At 44.0% G+C, this 22,456-nt stretch overlaps 1 protein-coding gene across 3 annotated transcripts in view; it reads left to right on the top strand.

Moving 5' to 3' along the window:
* The first annotated feature begins 1,088 nt into the window (after positions 1-1,088).
* Positions 1,089-22,456, top strand: part of LOC122941177 (growth arrest-specific protein 7-like) — a 178,342-nt gene continuing 156,974 nt past the window's right edge. For 2 of the 3 annotated variants that reach the window (XM_044298218.1, XM_044298219.1), the window contains exon 1: positions 1,089-1,818. In XM_044298218.1, the coding sequence (XP_044154153.1) occupies positions 1,639-1,818 (180 nt within the window). In that variant the 5' untranslated portion in view covers positions 1,089-1,638. The remainder of the gene's footprint in view (positions 1,819-22,456) is intronic. The other variant, XM_044298221.1, reaches the window with a different exon arrangement.

Genomic DNA, 22,456 nt, shown 5'->3' on the forward strand with positions numbered 1-22,456 from the left:
TATCTAATCCTACCCTGTGTGATACTGTCTGCTGAGCTGTGTATCTAATCCTACCCTGTGTGATACTGTCTGCTGATCTGTGTATCTAATCCTACCCTGTGTGATACTGCCTGCTGAGCTGTGTATCTAATCCTACCCTGTGTGATACTGCCTGCTGAGCTGTGTATCTAATCCTACCCTGTGTGATACTGCCTGCTGAGCTGTGTATCTAATCCTATCCTGTGTGATACTGTCTGCTGAGCTGTGTATCTAATCCTACCCTGTGTGATACTGTCTGCTGAGCTGTGTATCTAATCCTCTCCTGTGTGATACTGTCTGCTGAGCTCTGTATCTAATCCTATCCTGTATGATACTGTCTGCTGAGCTGTGTATCTAATCCTATCCTGTGTGATACTGCCTGCTGAGCTGTGTATCTAATCCTATCCTGTGTGATACTGTCTGCTGAGCTGTGTATCTAATCCTGTCCTGTGTGATACTGTCTGCTGAGCTGTGTATCTAATCCTCTCCTGTGTGATACTGCCTGCTGAGCTGTGTATCTAATCCTATCCTGTGTGATACTGTCTGCTGACCTGTGTATCTAATCCTATCCTGTGTTATACTGTCTGCGGAGCTGTGTATCTAATCCTATCCTGTGTGATACTGTCTGCTGAGCTGTGTATCTAATCCTATCCTGTGTGATACTGTCTGCTGAGCTGTGTATCTAATCCTATCCTGTGTGATACTGTCTGCTGAGCTGTGTATCTAATCCTATCCTGTGTGATACTGTCTGCTGTGTCTCATCCCCTCCCGTGTGACACCGTCTGCCGTATCTCATCCCCTCCCGTGTGACACCGTCTGCCGTATCTCATCCCCTCCCGTGTGACACCGTCTGCCGTATCTCATCCCCTCCCGTGTGACACCGTCTGCCGTATCTCATCCCCTCCCGTGTGACACAGTCTGCCGTATCTCATCCCCTCCCGTGTGACACCGTCTGCTGTATCTGATCCCCTCCTGTGAGATACGGGCTGTGGTGACATGCAGCGTCCGCCCTCCTCCTGCTGTGGGCTGTGCTCTGGAGCTCTGCTCACTGTTCACACTCCGCTCCCTCCCAGTCCTCGCTCTGCTGCTGGAGGCTCCGCTGCTGCTGCTCCGCTCCTGGATTCCTCAAGGCTTGGACTGAAGACCATGAAGGGTTAACTGCCTCCCCCAGGGGCTCCACAGCTGATCCTGTCTGCAGTGGGTCTCCTCGTCCTCCTCGTCCTGCCTGGAGGGGGTCCGCTCCCCATCTTGCTTGGAGTGGGCACCAGGGGGTCTACTCGTCCTGCCTTCAGGGGGTCCGCTCCCCATCCTGCCTGGACTGGGCACCAAGAGGTCGCTCCCCATCCTGCCTGGATTTGGTGGGCACCAGGGGGTCTGCTCCCCATCCTGCCTGGACTGGGTACCAGGGGGTCTCCTCGTCCTGCCTGGACTGGGTACCAGGGGGTCTCCTCGTCCTGCCTGGACTGGGCACCAGGGGGTCTCCTTGTCCTGCCTGGTGGGGGTCCGCTCCCCATTCTGCCTGGACTGTGCACCAGGGGGTCCGCTCCCCATCCTGCCTGGAGTAGGCAGCAGGGGGTCTCCTCGTCCTGCCTTCAGGGGGTCCGCTCCCTATCCTCTGACATGTCTGGCGCTCTGTGTCGGAGTCTCTACGCCTTTTCTGGAGACCAGCACCAACAAGGGCTGAAGTTCGAGGCCGGGGAGGTGATCAGCGTCCTGCAGGTGCTGGAGGGGGGCTGGTGGGAAGGCGAGAAGGACGGCGTGCGTGGATGGTTCCCCGCCAGCTACGTGCAGATCCTGGAGGTAAGTGACCAGAAGGGATCTCCGGGGTAAGACCCCGTTATATGTAAGCTGCTCCTCTCGTGTGTACTTACTGTGGTTGCCTCTAATTATTAGGGTTATATCTGCTGGAAACAATCAACAAGTAGATGGGGGGGAATGTGAACAATCAGCAGGTAGGGGGGGAACGTGAACAATCAGCAGGTGGGGGGGAACGTGAACAATCAGCAGGTAGGGGGGGAACGTGAACAATCAGCAGGTAGGGGGGGAACGTGAACAATCAGCAGGTAGGGGGGGGGAACGTGAACAATCTGCAGGTAGGGGGGGGAACGTGAACAATCTGCAGGTAGGGGGGGGAACGTGAACAATCTGCAGGTAGGGGGGGGAACGTGAACAATCTGCAGGTAGGGGGGGGAACGTGAACAATCTGCAGGTAGGGGGGGGAACGTGAACAATCAGCAGGTAGGGGGGGAACGTGAACAATCAGCAGGTAGGGGGGGAACGTGAACAATCTGCAGGTAGGGGGGGGAACGTGAACAATCTGCAGGTAGGGGGGGGAACGTGAACAATCTGCAGGTAGGGGGGGGAACGTGAACAATCAGCAGGTAGGGGGGGAACGTGAACAATCAGCAGGTAGGGGGGAACGTGAACAATCAGCAGGTGAGGGGGGGAACGTGAACAATCAGCAGGTAGGGGGGGAACGTGAACAATCAGCAGGTAGGGGGGGGAACGTGAACAATCAGCAGGTAGGGGGGGAACGTGAACAATCAGCAGGTGGGGGGGGGACGTGAACAATCAGCAGGTAGGGGGGAACGTGAACAATCAGCAGGTGAGGGGGGGAACGTGAACAATCAGCAGGTAGGGGGGGAACGTGAACAATCAGCAGGTAGGGGGGGAACGTGAACAATCAGCAGGTGGGGGGGGGAACGTGAACAATCAGCAGGTGGGGGGGAACGTGAACAATCAGCAGGTAGGGTTGTTACTGGTACCCCGAGAGGCCAAACCCTATAGAAGTAATTACCTATTATGTTATCATTAGAGGGCGGAGCCAATCAGGCTCAGGACCCAGGGCGGCGCGGGGGTTGCGCTCAGGACCCAGGGCGGTGCGGGGTTTGCGCTCAGGACCCCGAAGCCACGCTCCTGCGGTTTCGGTCGCTCACTGGAGGTGACATGGACTGCCCATGCGAGCGCTGTCACAGAGCTCAGTGTGCGGCGGCGGCCGCTGCTCTGGAATTTTGTTCTCTTTAATTCTCTTTTTATATATTTTCAGTTAGTTAAAAAAAAAAATTATGGGTTTTAACCCCTTCCTGACCAGATAACAGGGGAGTAGTATGTGACCGTCTGTAAGTACAACTCTCAGCGGATAAACCTGCGGACTAATAGCATCGGCCCGTTCCCCCAGGCCTGTCATCAGCTTCCAGGTTGCTGGGATTTGTAGTTCCCCAGGCAGCGCTCTTAGGGTAAATGCACACGTTCAGGATTTACATGCGGACGATCGGCTTCAGTTGGTGCAGATTTTCCTCTCCTCATTTAAGTGAATTGAGAAAATCCGGTCGGGAAAAATAAAATAAATTCTCGTTCTAAAATCCGCACGGTATAAACCTGCGTCGTGTCCAGGAGAATTTCTCATAGAACACAATGTAGACAACGTACGGCGCAGATTTCCCGCACACAGTCCTGCAGGTGTGCATAAGGCCTTAGAGCGCGCAGAGGACCGGCCACCAGATGGCGCCGAGGTCAGGAGCGATGTCTGCGGTGTTCAGGTGCGAGGGAGAAACGTCACCAAACACAGGAAGATGTCACCTGGACACATGGAGTCATGTGACTGCAGATTATCTCACCACTGACCTCTAGAGATCTGCAGAACATCGCTCTGTCCTCTCTACCTCCTGACAGATACATAGTGATATATCCTGCAGAGTATTGCACCTCTCAGCTTGCTCTCTTCTGGTAAATCACGTCAGGTCAGGCTCTGTGTTTCTGAGTCTTCCTCTCTTTGGCAGATTATAATCCCATTGTTGACTCCCCCGCCCGCGATCTGCTGACCGGACCCTGGCGGTGCGGAGTCATTGTTTAATTGTGTATTAGAATTGTCACCAGCATGAACTGGAGCATTGTCAGCGAGCGCTGCGTCACCAAGTCACCCGAGCAGTGTGGAGCTCTCCGGTCAGGCTGAGCTGTCACTATTACATTGTGCTAGGAGCGGGGTGTCACCCCTGACCTCACATCACAGCGAGCAGGCCCGGAGCTGTTTGTACTATAGCGGGTATATCCCTGTACATAGGGGCAGTATTATAGTAGTTATATTCTTGTACATAGGGGCAGTATTATAGCAGTTATATCCTTGTACATAGGAGCAGTATTATAGTAGTTATATTCTTGTACATAGGAGCAGTATTATAGTAGTTATATTCTTGTACATAGGAGCAGTATTATAGTAGTTATATCCCTGTACTTAGGAGGCAGTATTATAGTAGTTATATCCTTGTACATAGGAGCAGTATTATAGTAGTTATATTCTTGTACATAGGAGCAGTATTATAGTAGTTATATTCTTGTACACAGGAGCAGTATTATAGTAGTTATATCCTTGTACACAGGAGCAGTATTATAGTAGTTATATCCTTGTACATAGGAGCAGTATTATAGTAGTTATATTCTTGTACATAGGAGCAGTATTATAGTAGTTATATTCTTGTACATAGGAGCAGTATTATAGTAGTTATATTCTTGTACATAGGAGCAGTATTATAGTAGTTATATTCTTGTACATAGGAGCAGTATTATAGTAGTTATATCCCTGTACTTAGGAGGCAGTATTATAGTAGTTATATTCATGTACATAGGAGGCAGTATTATAGTAGTTATATTCTTGTACTTAGGAGGCAGTATTATAGCAGTTATATTCTTGTACATAGGAGCAGTATTATAGTAGTTATATTCTTGTACATAGGAGCAGTATTATAGTAGTTATATTCTTGTACATAGGATGCAGTATTATAGTAGTTATATCCTTGTACATAGGAGGCAGTATTATAGTAGTTATATCCCTGTACTTAGGAGGCAGTATTATAGCAGTTATATCCTTGTATATAGGAGGCAGTATTATAGTAGTTATATTCTTGTACATAGGAGGCAGTATTATAGTAGTTATATTCATGTACATAGCGGCAGTATTATAGTAGTTATATTCTTGTACATAGGAGCAGTATTATAGCAGTTATATTCTTGTACATAGGAGGCAGTATTATAGTAGTTATATTCTTGTACATAGGAGCAGTATTATAGTAGTTATATTCTTGTACATAGGATGCAGTATTATAGTAGTTATATTCTTGTACATAGGAGCAGTATTATAGTAGTTATATCCCTGTACTTAGGAGCAGTATTATAGCAGTTATATCCTTGTACATAGGAGGCAGTATTATAGTAGTTATATTCCTGTACATAGGAGGCAGTATTATAGTAGTTATATCCTTGTATATAGGAGGCAGTATTATAGTAGTTATATTCTTGTACATAGGAGGCAGTATTATAGCAGTTATATTCTTGTACATAGGAGCAGTATTATAGTAGTTATATTCTTGTACATAGGATGCAGTATTATAGTAGTTATATTCTTGTACATAGGAGCAGTATTATAGTAGTTATATCCCTGTACTTAGGAGCAGTATTATAGCAGTTATATCCTTGTACATAGGAGGCAGTATTATAGTAGTTATATTCCTGTACATAGGAGGCAGTATTATAGTAGTTATATCCTTGTATATAGGAGGCAGTATTATAGTAGTTATATTCTTGTACATAGGAGGCAGTATTATAGTAGTTATATTCATGTACATAGCGGCAGTATTATAGTAGTTATATTCTTGTACATAGGAGCAGTATTATAGCAGTTATATTCTTGTACATAGGAGGCAGTATTATAGCAGTTATATTCTTGTACATAGGAGGCAGTATTATAGTAGTTATATTCTTGTACATAGGAGCAGTATTATAGTAGTTATATCCCTGTACTTAGGAGCAGTATTATAGTAGGTATATCCTTGTACACTACGTGCAGAATTATTAGGCAAATGAGTATTTTGACCACATCCTCCTCTTTCTGCATGTTGTCTTACTCCAAGCTGTATAGGCTCGAAAGCCTACTACCAATTAAGCATATTAGGTGATGTGCATCTCTGTAATGAGAAGGGGTGTGGTCTAATGACATCAACACCCTATATCAGGTGTGCATAATTATTAGGCAACTTCCTTTCCTTTGGCAAAATGGGTCAAAAGAAGGACTTGACAGGCTCAGAAAAGTCAAAAATAGTGAGATATCTTGCAGAGGGATGCAGCACTCTTAAAATTGCAAAGCTTCTGAAGCGTGATCATCGAACAATCAAGCGTTTCATTCAAAATAGTCAACAGGGTCGCAAGAAGCGTGTGGAAAAACCAAGGCGCAAAATAACTGCCCATTAACTGAGAAAAGTCAAGCGTGCAGCTGCCAAGATGCCACTTGCCACCAGTTTGGCCATATTTCAGAGCTGCAACATCACTGGAGTGCCCAAAAGCACAAGGTGTGCAATACTCAGAGACATGGCCAAGGTAAGGCTGAAAGACGACCACCACTGAACAAGACACACAAGCTGAAACGTCAAGACTGGGCCAAGAAATATCTCAAGACTTATTTTTCTAAGGTTTTATGGACTGATGAAATGAGAGTGAGTCTTGATGGGCCAGATGGATGGGCCCGTGGCTGGATTGGTAAAGGGCAGAGAGCTCCAGTCCGACTCAGACGCCAGCAAGGTGGAGGTGGAGTACTGGTTTGGGCTGGTATCATCAAAGATGAGCTTGTGGGGCCTTTTCGGGTTGAGGATGGAGTCGAGCTCAACTCCCAGTCCTACTGCCAGTTTCTGGAAGACACCTTCTTCAAGCAGTGGTACAGGAAGAAGTCTGAATCCTTCAAGAAAAACATGATTTTCATGCAGGACAATGCTCCATCACACGCGTCCAAGTACTCCACAGCGTGGCTGGCAAGAAAGGGTATAAAAGAAGAAAATCTAATGACATGGCCTCCTTGTTCACCTGATCTGAACCCCATTGAGAACCTGTGGTCCATCATCAAATGTGAGATTTACAAGGAGGGAAAACAGTCCACCTCTCTGAACAGTGTCTGGGAGGCTGTGGTTGCTGCTGCACGCAATGTTGATGGTGAACAGATCAAAACACTGGCAGAATCCATGGATGGCCGGCTTTTGAGTGTCCTTGCAAAGAAAGGTGGCTATATTGGTCACTGATTTGTTTTTGTTTTGTTTTTGAATGTCAGAAATGTATATTTGTGAATGTTGAGATGTTATATTGGTTTCACTGGTAAAAATAAATAATTGAAATGGGTATATATTTGTTTTTTGTTAAGTTGCCTAATAATTATGTACAGTAATAGTCACCTGCACACACAGATATCCCCCTAAAATAGCTAAAACTAAAAACAAACTAAAAACTACTTCCAAAAATATTCAGCTTTGATATTAATGAGTTTTTTGGGTTCATTGAGAACATGGTTGTTGTTCAATAATAAAATTAATCCTCAAAAATACAACTTGCCTAATAATTCTGCACTCCCTGTATATAGGAGCAGTATTATAGTAGTTATATTCTTGTACATAGGAGCAGTATTATAGTAGTTATATTCCTGTACATAGGAGCAGTATTATAGTAGGTATATCCTTGTACATAGGAGGCAGTATTATAGTAGTTATATTCTTGTACATAGGAGGCAGTATTATAGTAGTTATATTCTTGTACATAGGAGGCAGTATTATAGTAGTTATATTCTTGTACATATGAGCAGTATTATAGTAGTTATATTCTTGTACATAGGAGCAGTATTATAGTAGCTATATTCTTGTACATAGGAGCAGTATTATAGTAGTTATATTCTTGTACATAGGAGGCAGTATTATAGTAGTTATATTCTTGTACATAGGAGGCAGTATTATAGTAGTTATATTCTTGTACATAGGAGGCAGTATTATAGTAGTTATATTCTTGTACATAGGAGGCAGTATTATAGTAGTTATATTCTTGTACATAGGAGCAGTATTATAGTAGTTATATTCTTGTACATAGGAGCAGTATTATAGTAGTTATATTCTTGTACATAGGAGCAGTATTATAGTAGTTATATTCCTGTACATAGGAGCAGTATTTTGTCCCATGTCTTATCCTCGGTCAGTCATCCACATCCGCTGTGTTATATGGTCACTGTTGTGTTGTTCATCACTTTTACTGCCTTGTGAAGATGGCGGATAATCCCGTATATATATAAAATGTCATGATTAATAGTTAATTATTAGCTCGTCTCTCCTGTGGTCACGGCTCGGGGCGTTCACACATGCGTCAGCGTGCCGTCTGTCTCGTAGGGTTATGAGCATCACTGTATTATGAGAATGAAGTAAAATATGCGATTTCTGTCATAATATTATGTATCGGGGATGTGTATATAGCGGTATCACATTTAGGGCTCATTCTCCACAAATTATGAATCACTAAAACGCGGATACTGACCGTGTACATTCTCCATTTTGTGGAACGTTCGGCCCCTAATTGAACAATCCTATCCTTTTCCGTAATGCGGTTAAGAATAGGACGTGTGCCGGTGTTTTGCGGACTGCAAACTGTGTGCCCTTCGCATCTTTTGCAGCCCCATTGAAGTTAACGGGTCCACATCTGACCCACAAAAATGCGGCTCGGATGCGGACAATAAATACGTGTTTATGAGCTCTTATAGTGGGCGTCATATTTCCATCAGCTTTGGCGGTTTTATTTCTGATGTCCAGTGTAAATCATCATTTATATAAAATCGGATTATCTTCTGCTCTCGGATTCACCCGGCAACATAACCATGAAATTACAGTGAATTTTCCGGAAAACACAGGACGCTTGTCTTCATGAGGATCTTTGGAGGATTCACCCTCAGTCATCTTTTGGGATTTTTTAGCACAGGCTTCGCGGACACATCCAAAGCACAGTCAGGCGGTGTTTGTGCCACCTGCATCATTCCATCACTTCAGGGGTTAACCTCGCTCGCGGAGAAAGTGCGGCTGTGCTCTAATTGTGTACAAAGGCACATTTCACAGGTTGTGAAGTGCGAATGGCGACGTGATAGAAAAATCGCTATTTTTGGAACATTGAAGGTGATAATAACGTCCCGAGACGTCTAGAACGATCACTAAGTGATTCACCAACTGATCAGCGGCAAATGTGAGAAAAGGCCTCCTGCTTGATGAGCAGTACGGAGGTGCTGAGATCGCCCCTCCCCTCTGACAGCAAGCATAGCCAATCAACAAAGCCCTGGGGGAAAACTGACACGCCCCTGCAGAGCCCTGTATCCAAGTGGTCCGGTGGCCGGGGCTGTCTGCTCCTGGCCTGCCTGACGTGTCATAGAACGGGTAATCAAACAGACAGGAATGTCATTATCTGGAGGGGGGGTTTACAGTAATTAACCCTTTACCTAGCACACCCAGAGATCAACATCAACACAAGACCCAGGATCGCCCTTATTAGTGGAGATTATACACAGATTGCAGAAGGTTGCTGTATCATAGTGTATCTAAGCCTGTCACATGTGTTACGTTCTGCTAAGCTGTTGTACCTAAGGCGGTCCTGTGTGATACTGTCTGCTGAGCCGTGTATCTAATCCTATCCTGTGTGATACTGTCTGCTGAGCTGTGTATCTAATCCTATCCTGTGTGATACTGTCTGCTGAGCTGTGTATCTAATCCTGTCCTGTGTGATACTGTCTGCTGAGCCGTGTATCTAATCCCATCCTGTGTGATACTGTCTGCTGAGCTGTGTATCTAATCCTATCCCGTGTGATGCTGCCTGCTGAGCCGTGTATCTAATCCTATCCCGTGTGATGCTGCCTGCTGAGCCGTGTATCTAATCCTATCCTGTGTGATACTGTCTGCTGAGCTGTGTATCTAATCCTATCCTGTGTGATACTGTCTGCTGAGCTGTGTATCTAATCCTATCCTGTGTGATACTGTCTGCTGAGCTGTGTATCTAATCCTATCCTGTGTGATACTGTCTGCTGAGCTGTGTATCTAATCCTATCCTGTGTGATACTGCCTGCTGAGCTGTGTATCTAATCCTATCCTGTGTGATACTGCCTGCTGAGCTGTGTATCTAATCCTATCCTGTGTGATACTGTCTGCTGAGCTGTGTATCTAATCCCATCCTGTGTGATACTGTCTGCTGAGCTGTGTATCTAATCCTATCCTGTGTGATACTGTCTGCTGAGCTGTGTATCTAATCCTATCCTGTGTGATACTGTCTGCTGAGCTGTGTATCTAATCCTATCCTGTTGATACAGTCTGCTGAGCTGTGTATCTAATCCTCTCCTGTGTGATACAGTCTGCTGAGCTGTGTATCTAATCCTATCCTGTGTGATACTGTCTGCTGAGCTGTGTATCTAATCCTATCCTGTGTGATACAGTCTGCTGAGCTGTGTATCTAATATGTACATTATGTCTCAGTCTCTAGTTTCTCGGATACATTGGGATTAGATACGCAACCTCCTCTGGGTGACTGTATATGTTGCGCCGTTCTCTATGGGTCACATGATGGCGGCACATTACCAGTGCAGTCATATTTGCAGACTTGGAGGGCTCGCTCCGTCTCCTGCAGATCACATTTCTCACAAGTGGTAATTTTCACTTCAAAAGGACATTTGCATTAATTACAATATTTAAATTTTTATTAGAGGACAGAGGGGGCGGGGTGATCCGTTAACTCTGTATGTGCTGCATTTTCAAAATATCAAACCAAATCATTAGACATTTATATCCAGAGTGAGCAATCTGCAGCACCGGAGAAGTGGTACTGTGCAGTGTGTGTATATATATATATATATATATATATATATATATATATATATATCCATGGAAAGATTCAGGCAGCACTCCCTTCAGTGCAAATATAGCTGTGCAGGTGCCCGCGGCGGTCCCTCGATATGGGACAAATTCAGTAGAAAAGGAAAGTCCGCAGCACTCCTTCAAGTAAAAAAGTGTAATTTATTCACACATGTCAGACAATGTTTCGGTCCTCTCACAGGACCTTTTTCAAGTCAAGTGAACAAAAAAGTGCATAGTGCTAGAATAAATACAGCTCTACAGCATGACACAATCCATTATCAGCCAATAGAGTACTGGTGCACTCCCATTCAGGGGTGGGCTACAATTCATATGATTAACTCCATCTGTTACCATACATACCAACATCAATAATAATCCATCATCATATGTGTACATAAGTGTATGTAATAAAGTGAACCGTGCAATATTAAAAAGTACTTGACTATGTTACCTAATGCCGCGCCTACTTATGCAAATATTTTTGTGCGGTCATTTGAGGAACGTCTCGTCTATGTATCTCCCCACTTCAATCAAGTTTTGACGTGGTGGAGATACATAGATGACATCTTCCTCATCTGGGGTGGCACCATGGAACAGCTGATGGACTTTCACGTACACTTGAACTCTCTTGACCGGGAGATCCAGTTTACGTTAACGGCATCGACTGACCGGGTGCAATACTTGGACACACAAGTATATATTGAGGATGAACAGGTACATATGGACTTAAATATCAAGGCCACAGATAAGAATACATTGTTGCATTTCACTAGTGGGCATCCAAGAAGGATGATAGATTCTCTGCCGTTTATGCTCCGGGTGCGGAGAATTGTTGATAAAGATGAAAATATGTGCTCAGCAATGATAAATATGGAACAATCTTTTATAGACAGGGGATATCCCAAAAAGTTAGTAAAAAGACATGCAGAAAGGGCTAAAAAAAATCCCCAGAGATGATTTGTTGACCCCGAAAACTAGAAAAACTAATGATAGATTACCGTTTGTAACATCATATAATGAGTTGAGTCCCGAAATTGAAAAAATAGTGAGGCGAAATTGGAGTTTATTGAGTAGTGGACACCCAAATGTTGCTGCATTTAAAAATTTGCCGATGATGGCATATAGAAGAGCAGGCAACATCAGGGATAAGGTAGTACACTCCAAAGTACCAGACAAAGGCCAATCTAGACAGACGTTTCTTAAAACAAGGCGCACGGGCTCTTTCCCGTGTCTGGGATGTGTGAACTGTAAACAGATGGTCAAGAGATCGACGTTCGCACATCCAGACACGGGCGAGACCTTTGATATAGGGCATTATCTCACCTGTGATTCGTCATGGGTGATATATGTACTATGGTGCCCTTGCAAAAAATTATATGTTGGTGAAACCACTTGTGATCTGAAGACTAGGTTAAATAACCATAGGCAATCCATTAGGAATAAAAGAAGAGATTTGCCTGTATCAAAGCATTTTGCCGAAAGAAATCATAAAGAAAGTGACTTGAAATTTATGATTATAGACCATGTTAAACCATTGGAAAGAGGAGGTGATCGATTAAGTAAACTAAAAAAAACTGAGTTAAGGTGGATCTTTCGGCTGGATACCCTAAAACCCAAAGGGTTAAATGTAGAATTTAGGGTGACAGGAGGAATGGTTAGCTAGATACCCATCTTACATGGCCTATACTCTGATGTTGTCTGCTCTCTATATGCAGTGAATTAAATGGAAGCTACAATGATTTGTTTGAACTAAAGATATATACAGGTCCTTCTCAAAAAATTAGCATATTGTGATAAAGTTCATTATTTTCTGTAATGTACTGATAAACATTAGACTTTCATATATTTTAGATTCATTACACACAACTGAAGTAGTTCAAGCCTTTTATTGTTTTAATATTGATGATTTTGGCATACAGCTCATGAAAACCCAAAATTCCTATCTCAAAAAATTAGCATATCATGAAAAGGTTCTCTAAACGAGCTATTAACCTAATCATCTGAATCAACTAATTAACTCTAAACACCTGCAAAAGATTCCTGAGGCTTTTAAAAACTCCCAGCCTGGTTCATTACTCAAAACCGCAATCATGGGTAAGACTGCCGACCTGACTGCTGTCCAGAAGGCCATCATTGACACCCTCAAGCAAGAGGGTAAGACACAGAAAGAAATTTCTGAACGAATAGGCTGTTCCCAGAGTGCTGTATCAAGGCACCTCAGTGGGAAGTCTGTGGGAAGGAAAAAGTGTGGCAGAAAACGCTGCACAACGAGAAGAGGTGACCGGACCCTGAGGAAGATTGTGGAGAAGGACCGATTCCAGACCTTGGGGGACCTGCGGAAGCAGTGGACTGAGTCTGGAGTAGAAACATCCAGAGCCACCGTGTACAGGCGTGTGCAGGAAATGGGCTACAGGTGCCGCATTCCCCAGGTCAAGCCACTTTTGAACCAGAAACAGCGGCAGAAGCGCCTGACCTGGGCTACAGAGAAGCAGCACTGGACTGTTGCATGTCATTCGGAAATCAAGGTGCCAGAGTCTGGAGGAAGACTGGGGAGAGGGAAATGCCAAAATGCCTGAAGTCCAGTGTCAAGTACCCACAGTCAGTGATGGTCTGGGGTGCCATGTCAGCTGCTGGTGTTGGTCCACTGTGTTTTATCAAGGGCAGGGTCAATGCAGCTAGCTATCAGGAGATTTTGGAGCACTTCATGCTTCCATCTGCTGAAAAGCTTTATGGAGATGAAGATTTCATTTTTCAGCACGACCTGGCACCTGCTCACAGTGCCAAAACCACTGGTAAATGGTTTACTGACCATGGTATTACTGTGCTCAATTGGCCTGCCAACTCTCCTGACCTGAACCCCATAGAGAATCTGTGGGATATTGGGAAGAGAAAGTTGAGAGACGCAAGACCCAACACTCTGGATGAGCTTAAGGCCGCTATCGAAGCATCCTGGGCCTCCATAACACCTCAGCAGTGCCACAGGCTGATTGCCTCCATGCCACGCCGCATTGAAGCAGTCATTTCTGCAAAAGGATTCCCGACCAAGTATTGAGTGCATAACTGAACATAATTATTTGAAGGTTGACTTTTTTTGTATTAAAAACACTTTTCTTTTATTGGTCGGATGAAATATGCTAATTTTTTGAGATAGGAAATTTGGGTTTTCATGAGCTGTATGCCAAAATCATCAATATTAAAACAATAAAAGGCTTGAACTACTTCAGTTGGTGTGTAATGAATCTAAAATATATGAAAGTCTAATGTTTATCAGTACATTACAGAAAATAATGAACTTTATCACAATATGCTAATTTTTTTAGAAGGACCTGTATATATGCTGACTTTTTGCCAGTGCCGGGCTTTTCTGATGGAAACGAGATAAATATGGGTGTTATGGAGGCATGATATCATTGCCCAAAAACAGTGCCTGAAGTAAGATGGTGGATATGGATTCGTGATGGGGCGCGGACGATCTGTCTATGCGCTGACACGGATTTGTTTGTGTGCGGCGCCTGGACGTGATCGGCCGTACGTCATCGCGTTGGTTTCCATCGTAGAGGCGACGCAGGAGTATTAGAGGCTGTGTGAACAGAAAGGGGTTGAATACATGCGCAGTAAGGAGCAGTGGACGCGGATGAGTGGCGTGCTCCGGTACAAGTAGAGGCGCCTTCTCCACAAGCTATTTCGGTTCTCTATCAGGCCTGCGGCAAGGTAACATAGTCAAGGACTTTTTAATATTGCACGGTTCACTTTATTATATACACTTATGTACACATATGATGATGGATTATTATTGAATGTATCACTGATATACTCCTATTGATGTTGGTATGTATGGTAACAGATGGAGTTAATCATATGAATTGTAGCCCACCCCTGAATGGGAGTGCACCAGTACTCTATTGGCTGATAATGGATTGTGTCATGCTGTAGAGCTGTATTTATTTTTGCACTATGCACTTTTTTGTTCACTTGACTTGAAAAAGGTCCTGTGAGAGGACCGAAACATTGTCTGACATGTGTGAATAAATTACACTTTTTTACTTAAAGGAGTGCTGCGGGCTTTCCTTTTCTATATATATATATATATATATATATATATATATATATATATATATATATATATATATATACATATATACACACATACACACATACATACATACACATATACATATACAGTCATGTGAAAAAATTAGGACACCCTTTGAAAGCATGTGGTTTTTTGTAACATTTTTAATAAAAGGTTATTTCATCTCCGTTTCAACAATACAGAGAGATTAAAGTAATCCGACTAAACAAAGAAAACTGAAGAAAAGTCTTTTCAAGATCTTCTGTAAATGTCATTCTACAAAAATGCCTATTCTAACTGAGGAAAAAGATAGGACACCCTCACATGTATTCCCTCTTAAATTGGCTCAGATCTCACACAGGTATATCACACCAGGTGCACATAATTAGTAGATCGTTACTCTGCATGTTGAATGAGGCTTGCCCTATTTAAACCTCAGACATTTAGTTTGGTGTGCTCCTGACTGTTGAAGTGAGAGTGAGCACCATGGTGAGAGCAAAAGAGCTGTCAGAGGACTTCAGAAAAAAGATTGTAGCAGCCTATGAGTCTGGGAAGGGATTTAAAAAGATCTCAAAAGATTTTGAAATCAGCCATTCCACTGTCCGGAAGATAGTCTACAAGTGGAGGGCTTTCAAAACAACTGCCAACATGCCCAGGACTGGTCGCCCCAGCAAGTTCACCCCAAGAGCAGACCGCAAGATGCTAAAAGAGGTCTCCAAAAACCCTAAAGTGTCATCTCGAGAACTACAGCAGGCTCTGGCTACTGTTGATGTAGAAGTACATGCCTCTACAATCAGAAAGAGACTGTACAAGTTTAACTTGCATGGGAGGTGTGCAAGGAGGAAACCTTTGCTTTCCAAGAGAAACATCGAGGCCAGACTGACATTTGCCAGAGATAAAGTTGACAAAGACCAGGACTTCTGGAATAATGTTCTTTGGACAGATGAGTCCAAAATTGAATTATTTGGACACAACAGCAGAGGACATGTTTGGCGTAAACCAAACACAGCATTCCAAGAAAAGAACCTCATACCAACTGTGAAGCATGGAGGTGGAAGTGTCATGGTTTGGGGCTGCTTTGCTGCAGCAGGACCTGGTCAGCTCACCATCATAGAATCCACGATGAATTCTACTGTGTATCAGAAGGTGCTTGAAGAACATGTGAGACCATCAGTTAGAAAATTAAAGCTGAAGCGGAACTGGACCATGCAACATGACAATGACCCAAAACATACTAGTAAATCAACCAAAGATTGGCTGAAAAAGAAGAAATGGAGAGTCCTGGAATGGCCAAGTCAAAGTCCAGATTTGAATCCCATTGAGATGCTGTGGGGTGACTTGAAAAGGGCTGTACGTGCAAGAAACCCCTCAAACATCTCACAGCTGAAAAAGTTCTGCATTGAGGAGTGGGGTAAAATTTCCTCAGACCGATGTCGAAGACTGGTAGATGGCTACAAGAACCGTCTCACTGCAGTTATTTCAGCCAAAGGAGGTAACACTCGCTATTAGGGGCAAGGGTGTCCTATCTTTTTCCTCAGTTAGAATAGGCATTTTTGTAGAATGACATTTACAGAAGATCTTGAAAAGACTTTTCTTCAGTTTTCTTTGTTTAGTTGGATTACTTTAATCTCTCTGTATTGTTGAAACGGAGATGAAATAACCTTTTATTAAAAATGTTACAAAAAACCACATGCTTTCAAAGGGTGTCCTAATTTTTTCACATGACTGTACATACATACATACATACACACACACACACACACACACACACACACACACACACACACAAAGAATAAGAGCAGATACTGAGGAACTCTTTTTAATTTTATACAAAAATGCAAAAACTGTCATACAAATTCCAAATAAGATAGCTGAACCCCGACTATATACAAATGTATACAAATTGTTTCTAACAGAAAATGATTGGCAACTTGTCACAATAAATAACAAAAATTTAAATTTTTTTACTTTTGGTATACACACACATGAGAAAAACAAAAACAAACCTATCCTAACCCTACCAATCTATCTATCCCATCACCTTCACCCAGGGCCAACCTCCGCCTCTTGTCCCTCCATGAGGCCAGCCCTTCCTCCACCACCCACACCCAGCCCCTCACCTCATGTCCTCCTATGTCCGCATAGTCCAGGGCTAGATGCAGGCCTCCCCACATGAAAAAATATATAAACCCCCATCCCACCCAACCTAACTACACCCCACTTACCCTATCATACAATATATGCATCTTATAACAACCATATCAATCTATACAAACCAATATTAAAATCCACCCGAAGGCCCAAGTTCAGTCATTTGCAAACCTTTCTTCAAAAACTCATCTTAAATACAAAACAAAAACCTAATGTGAAAGCCTCAGCCCAACACCAGGAAAAGTGCTACTGAGGCTAAGGTACATCAAAGGTGAAGCCTCTCCAGGAGGTAAGAGACCCCATCCATACCCACCTTCTCGCACTCAAGAGAGCGAACCTTCGCCAGGTCACCTAGAATGTTCCTACACACCTCTTCCACAGGGAGGACTTTCTGCTGGGTTGAAACTAAACACTGTGCGTTCCATGTGAAGTACCTGACCACTATGCTAACTACAAAAGCTGTGCATGGGTCCCTTCTTCCCAAACCTTTGAATGCTCCATAAGCCCATTCCGCATAGGAGAGGTTGGCTAGCCTAGGCCAGCCAATAGATGCGCCCACCCGTTTGTATACCTCTGTATTAAAAGGGACACTGAAGCAGGAAGTGCTCCATACTTTCCAGTATGTCGCCACACTCCTCCCGGGGACAACCCCTTTCATCAGAGTTCCTATACCTCAAGTTGCCCCTTACATAAAGCTTCCCGTGAAAGCAGCGCCAAGCCAAGTCCCAAAACTTCAAGGGGATCCTTGCCAAATTTAACAACTGTACACCCCTGTCTAGATCCCGGCTTGGGCAATCAAATCCTTAAGGGCCAGGGGCTTTTGGAAGTGGGTCAACAAGACCCTCTCATCAAGGGATCTCCTTGACTGGGCCTTGATTTCCCTCACTCCCAAACCCCACCGGCGGATCACCTTCAGAATCGGGGTACGCAAATCCTTCACTTGCCCTCCTATCTCCCACTCCTGGAAGAAAGGCCGAAACCAACCCCTGCAAGAGACTACCCACGGAGGAGCCCTCTCTTTCCAGAGGTTTGCCAGGTTGATCTTAACAAAGATGTTCACAAGTAACACCACTGGGTTGACCATACCCAACCCCCCTAATCTCCTCATACGGTATGTCACCTCTCTCTTGACTAGGTTCAGCCTTTTCCCCCATAACAGTTGAAAGAACAGACTGTAAACCTGATTCCAGAGAGGTTCTGGCAAGACACATACACTGGCTAAATAGATAAGCAAATGGAGAAGTCAAGTCTTGATCAGGCTCACCCTTTCCCTGAGGGTCAAAGACCAACCCTTCCACTGGTCAACCTTCTGAGCGGCGATCGTGAGCCTGCTGTCCCAATTTTGGGTGGGATAATCCCCATGGCCGAATTGAACGCCTAGGACTTTGGCTGACGACTGGGTTTCTGGGAGGGTGTCCGAGAGACCGAAAGATGGATCACCCCCTCCCAGCCAGAGACTCTCACACTTATCCCGATTAATCACGTACCCGGAGACTTCCGAGTAGCGTTCTACCTCCGACATCACGTATTCCGCCTTCCCTCCCGAGGACACGAAAACAGTGACATCATCGGCATACGCCACCACCCTCAGAGTGGCTTCTGGCTCCTCCAGACTCATCCTGACTCCCACTAACGGTCCTCGATCAATCCTCCTAATACAAACCGGATTCCAAAAAAGTTGGGACACTAAACAAATTGTGAATAAAAACTGAATGCAATGATGTGGAGATGGCAAATGTCAATATTTTATTTGTAATAGAACGTAGATGACAGAGCAAACGTTTAATCCGAGTAAATGTATAATTTTAAAAGGAAAAATACGTTGATTCAAATTTTCATGGTGTCAACAAATCCCCAAAAAGTTGGGACAAGTAGCAATAAGAGGCTGGAAAGAGTAAATGTGAGCATAATGAAGAGCTGGAAGACCAATTAACACTAATTAGGTCAATTGGCAACATGATTGGGTATAAAAAGAGCTTCTCAGAGTGGCCGTGTCTCTCAGAAGCCAAGATGGGTAGAGGATCACCAATTCCCACAATGTTGCGCAGAAAGATAGTGGAGCAATATCAGAAAGGTGTTACCCAGCGAAAAATTGCAAAGACTTTGCATCTATCATCATCAACTGTGCATAACATCATCCGAAGATTCAGAGAGTCTGGAGCAATCTCTGTGCGTAAAGGTCAAGGCCGTAAAACCATACTGGATGCCCGTGATCTCCGGGCCCTTAACCCCTTAAGGACACAGGGCGTACAGGTACGCCCTTGTGCCCTGGTACTTAAGGACACAGGGCGTACATGTACGCCCTGTGCATTTTCGATCACTGCCGTGCGGCTGGCAGTGATCGGAACCCGGTGCCTGCTCAAATCATTGAGCAGGCACCTAGGCTAAATGCGCGGGGGGGTCCCGTGACCCCCCCATGTCGGCGATCGCGGCAAACCGCAGGTCAATTCAGACCTGCGGTTTGCTGCGATATCTGCAGTTTATGATCCCCGCGGTCCCTGACCGCGGGGATCAGAAACTTTAGGATTCAAAACTTTGTCCAGTATTCCTCCCCCTGCACCCCTGAGTTATTTGGGCACGGTGGGAGGTGCAGGGGGAGGGTTGCAGGCGGTGCGGGCGGTGCGGGAGGCGGGCGGTGCGGTAGGCGGGATCGCGATCCCCCGCCCGCCTCCCATTGCGTAATCGTTGGCGTCTAGTGGGTATACCAGGGTGCCAGCACATTGCTGGCACCCTGGTATAAACGGCTGACATCGGTGATGCGATGTCAGCCGTTTAACCCTTTCCATACAGCGGTCCGTACGGACCGCTGTATGGAAAAGGTTAACAGTAAGAGGGAGCTCCCTCCCTCTCCCATCGGGGGGCTGCTGTGCCTTTGCAGTCCCCCGAATGGAGAGGGAGAGAGCTCCCAGGCAGCCCCCCCAAGCCCCGTCCTTACCCTTCCCCGTCTGCGCAGTTCTGACCATAACTGAGCAGACGGGGAAGGTTCCCATGACAACAGGACGCCTTCTCAGGCGTCCTGCTGTCCATGGTTCTGAACAGATCTGTGCTGAAAGGCATAGATCTGTTCAGACAAAGTGTAAAATACTAGTATAGTACTATATATTGTACTGTACTGTATTATGTAGACATCAGACCCACTGGATCTTCAAGAACCAAGTGGGTCTGGGTCAAAAAAAAGTGAAAAAAGTGAAAAATAAAGTAAAAATCAAAAAACACATTTATCACTGATTAAAAATGAAAGAAATAAAATTCCCTACACATGTTTGGTATCGCCGCGTCCGTAACGACCTGATCTATAAAACGGTAATGTTACTTTACCCGAACGGTGAACGCCATAAAAATAAAAAATTAAAAACTATGATGAAATTGGAATTTTGCCCACCTTACTTCCCAAAAAAGGTAATAAAAGTGATCAAAAAAGTCGCATCTATGCCAAAATTGTAACAATCAAACCATTATCTCATCCCGCAAAAATCATACCCTACCCAAGATAATCGCCCAAAAACTGAAAAAGTTATGGCTCTTACACTATGGAAACACTAAAACATGATTTCTTTTGTTTCAAAAATGAAATCATTGTGTAAAACTTACATAAATAAAAAAAAAGTATACATATTAGGTATCGCCGCGTCCGTATTCACCGGCTCTATAAAAATATCACATGACCTAACCCCTCAGATGACCACCGTAAAAAAATAAAAATAAAAACGGTGTAAAAAAAGCCATTTTTTGTCATCTTCCGTCACAAAAAGTGTAATAGCAAGCAATCAAAAAGTCATGTGCACCCCAAAATAGTGCCAATCAAACCGTCATCTCATCCCACAAAAAATGAGACCCTACTTAAGATAATCGCCCAAAAATTTAAAAAACTATGGCTCTTAGACTATGGAGACACTAAAACTTTTTTTTGTTTTAAAAATGAAATTATTGTGTAAAACGTACATAAATAAAAAAAATTGTATACATATTGGGTATCACCGCGTCCGTGACAACCTGCTCTATAAAATTACCACATGATCTAACCTGTCAGATGAATGGTGTAAATAACAAAAAAAAAAAAAACGGTGCCAAAAAAGCTATTTCTTGTTACCTTGCCGCACAAAAGTGTAATATAGAGCAACCAAAAATCATATGTACCCTAAACTTGTACCAACAAAACTGCCACCCTATCCCGTAGTTTCTAAAATGGGGTCACTTTTTTGGAGTTTCTACTCTAGGGGTGCATCAGGGGGGCTTCAAATGGGACATGGTGTCAAAAAAACCAGTCCAGCAAAATCTGCCTTCCAAAAACCGTATGGCATTCCTTTCCTTCTGCGCCCTGCCGTGTGCCCGTACAGCAGTTTACGACCACATATGGGGTGTTTCTGTAAACTACAGAATCAGGGCCATAAATAATGAGTTTTGTTTGGCTGTTAACCCTTGCTTTGTAACTGGAAAAAAAATATTAAAATGGAAAATCTGCCAAAAAAGTGAAATTCTGAAATTGTATCTCTATTTTCTATTAAATCTTGTGCAACACCTAAAGGGTTAACAAAGTTTGTAAAATCAGTTTTGAATACCTTGAGGGGTGTAGTTTCTTAGATGGGGTCACTTTTATGGAGTTTCTACTCTAGGGGTGCATCAGGGGGGCTTCAAATGGGACATGGTGTCAAAAAAACCAGTCCAGCAAAATCTGCCTTCCAAAAACCGTACGGCATTCCTTTCCTTCTGCGCCCTGCCGTGTGCCCGTACAGCAGTTTACAACCACATATGAGGTGTTTCTGTAAACTACAGAATCAGGGCCAGAAATAATGAGTTTTGTTTGGCTGTTAACCCTTGCTTTGTAACTGGAAAAAAAATATTAAAATGGAAAATCTGCCAAAAAAGTGAAATTTTGAAATTGTATCTCTATTTTCTATTAAATCTTGTGCAACACCTAAAGGGTTAACAAAGTTTGTAAAATCAGTTTTGAATACCTTGAGGGGTGTAGTTTCTTAGATGGGGTCACTTTTATGGAGTTTCTACTCTAGGGGTGCATCAGGGGGGCTTCAAATGGGACATGGTGTCAAAAAAACCAGTCCAGCAAAATCTGCCTTCCAAAAACCGTATGGCATTCCTTTCCTTCTGCGCCCTGCCGTGTGCCCGTACAGCAGTTTACAACCACATATGAGGTGTTTCTGTAAACTACAGAATCAGGGCCAGAAATAATGAGTTTTGTTTGGCTGTTAACCCTTGCTTTGTAACTGGAAAAAAAATATTAAAATGGAAAATCTGCCAAAAAAGTGAAATTTTGAAATTGTATCTCTATTTTCTATTAAATCTTGTGCAACACCTAAAGGGTTAACAAAGTTTGTAAAATCAGTTTTGAATACCTTGAGGGGTGTAGTTTCTTAGATGGGGTCACTTTTATGGAGTTTCTACTCTAGGGGTGCATCAGGGGGCTTCAAATGGGACATGGTGTCAAAAAAACAGTCCAGCAAAACATGCCTTCCAAAATCCAAACGGCGCACCTTTCACTCTACGCCCCGCTGTGTGGCCGTACAGTAGTTTACGGCCACAT

The sequence above is a fragment of the Bufo gargarizans genome, chromosome 6 (genome assembly GCF_014858855.1).
Source record: "Bufo gargarizans isolate SCDJY-AF-19 chromosome 6, ASM1485885v1, whole genome shotgun sequence".
NCBI classification, from domain to species: Eukaryota; Metazoa; Chordata; class Amphibia; order Anura; family Bufonidae; genus Bufo; species Bufo gargarizans.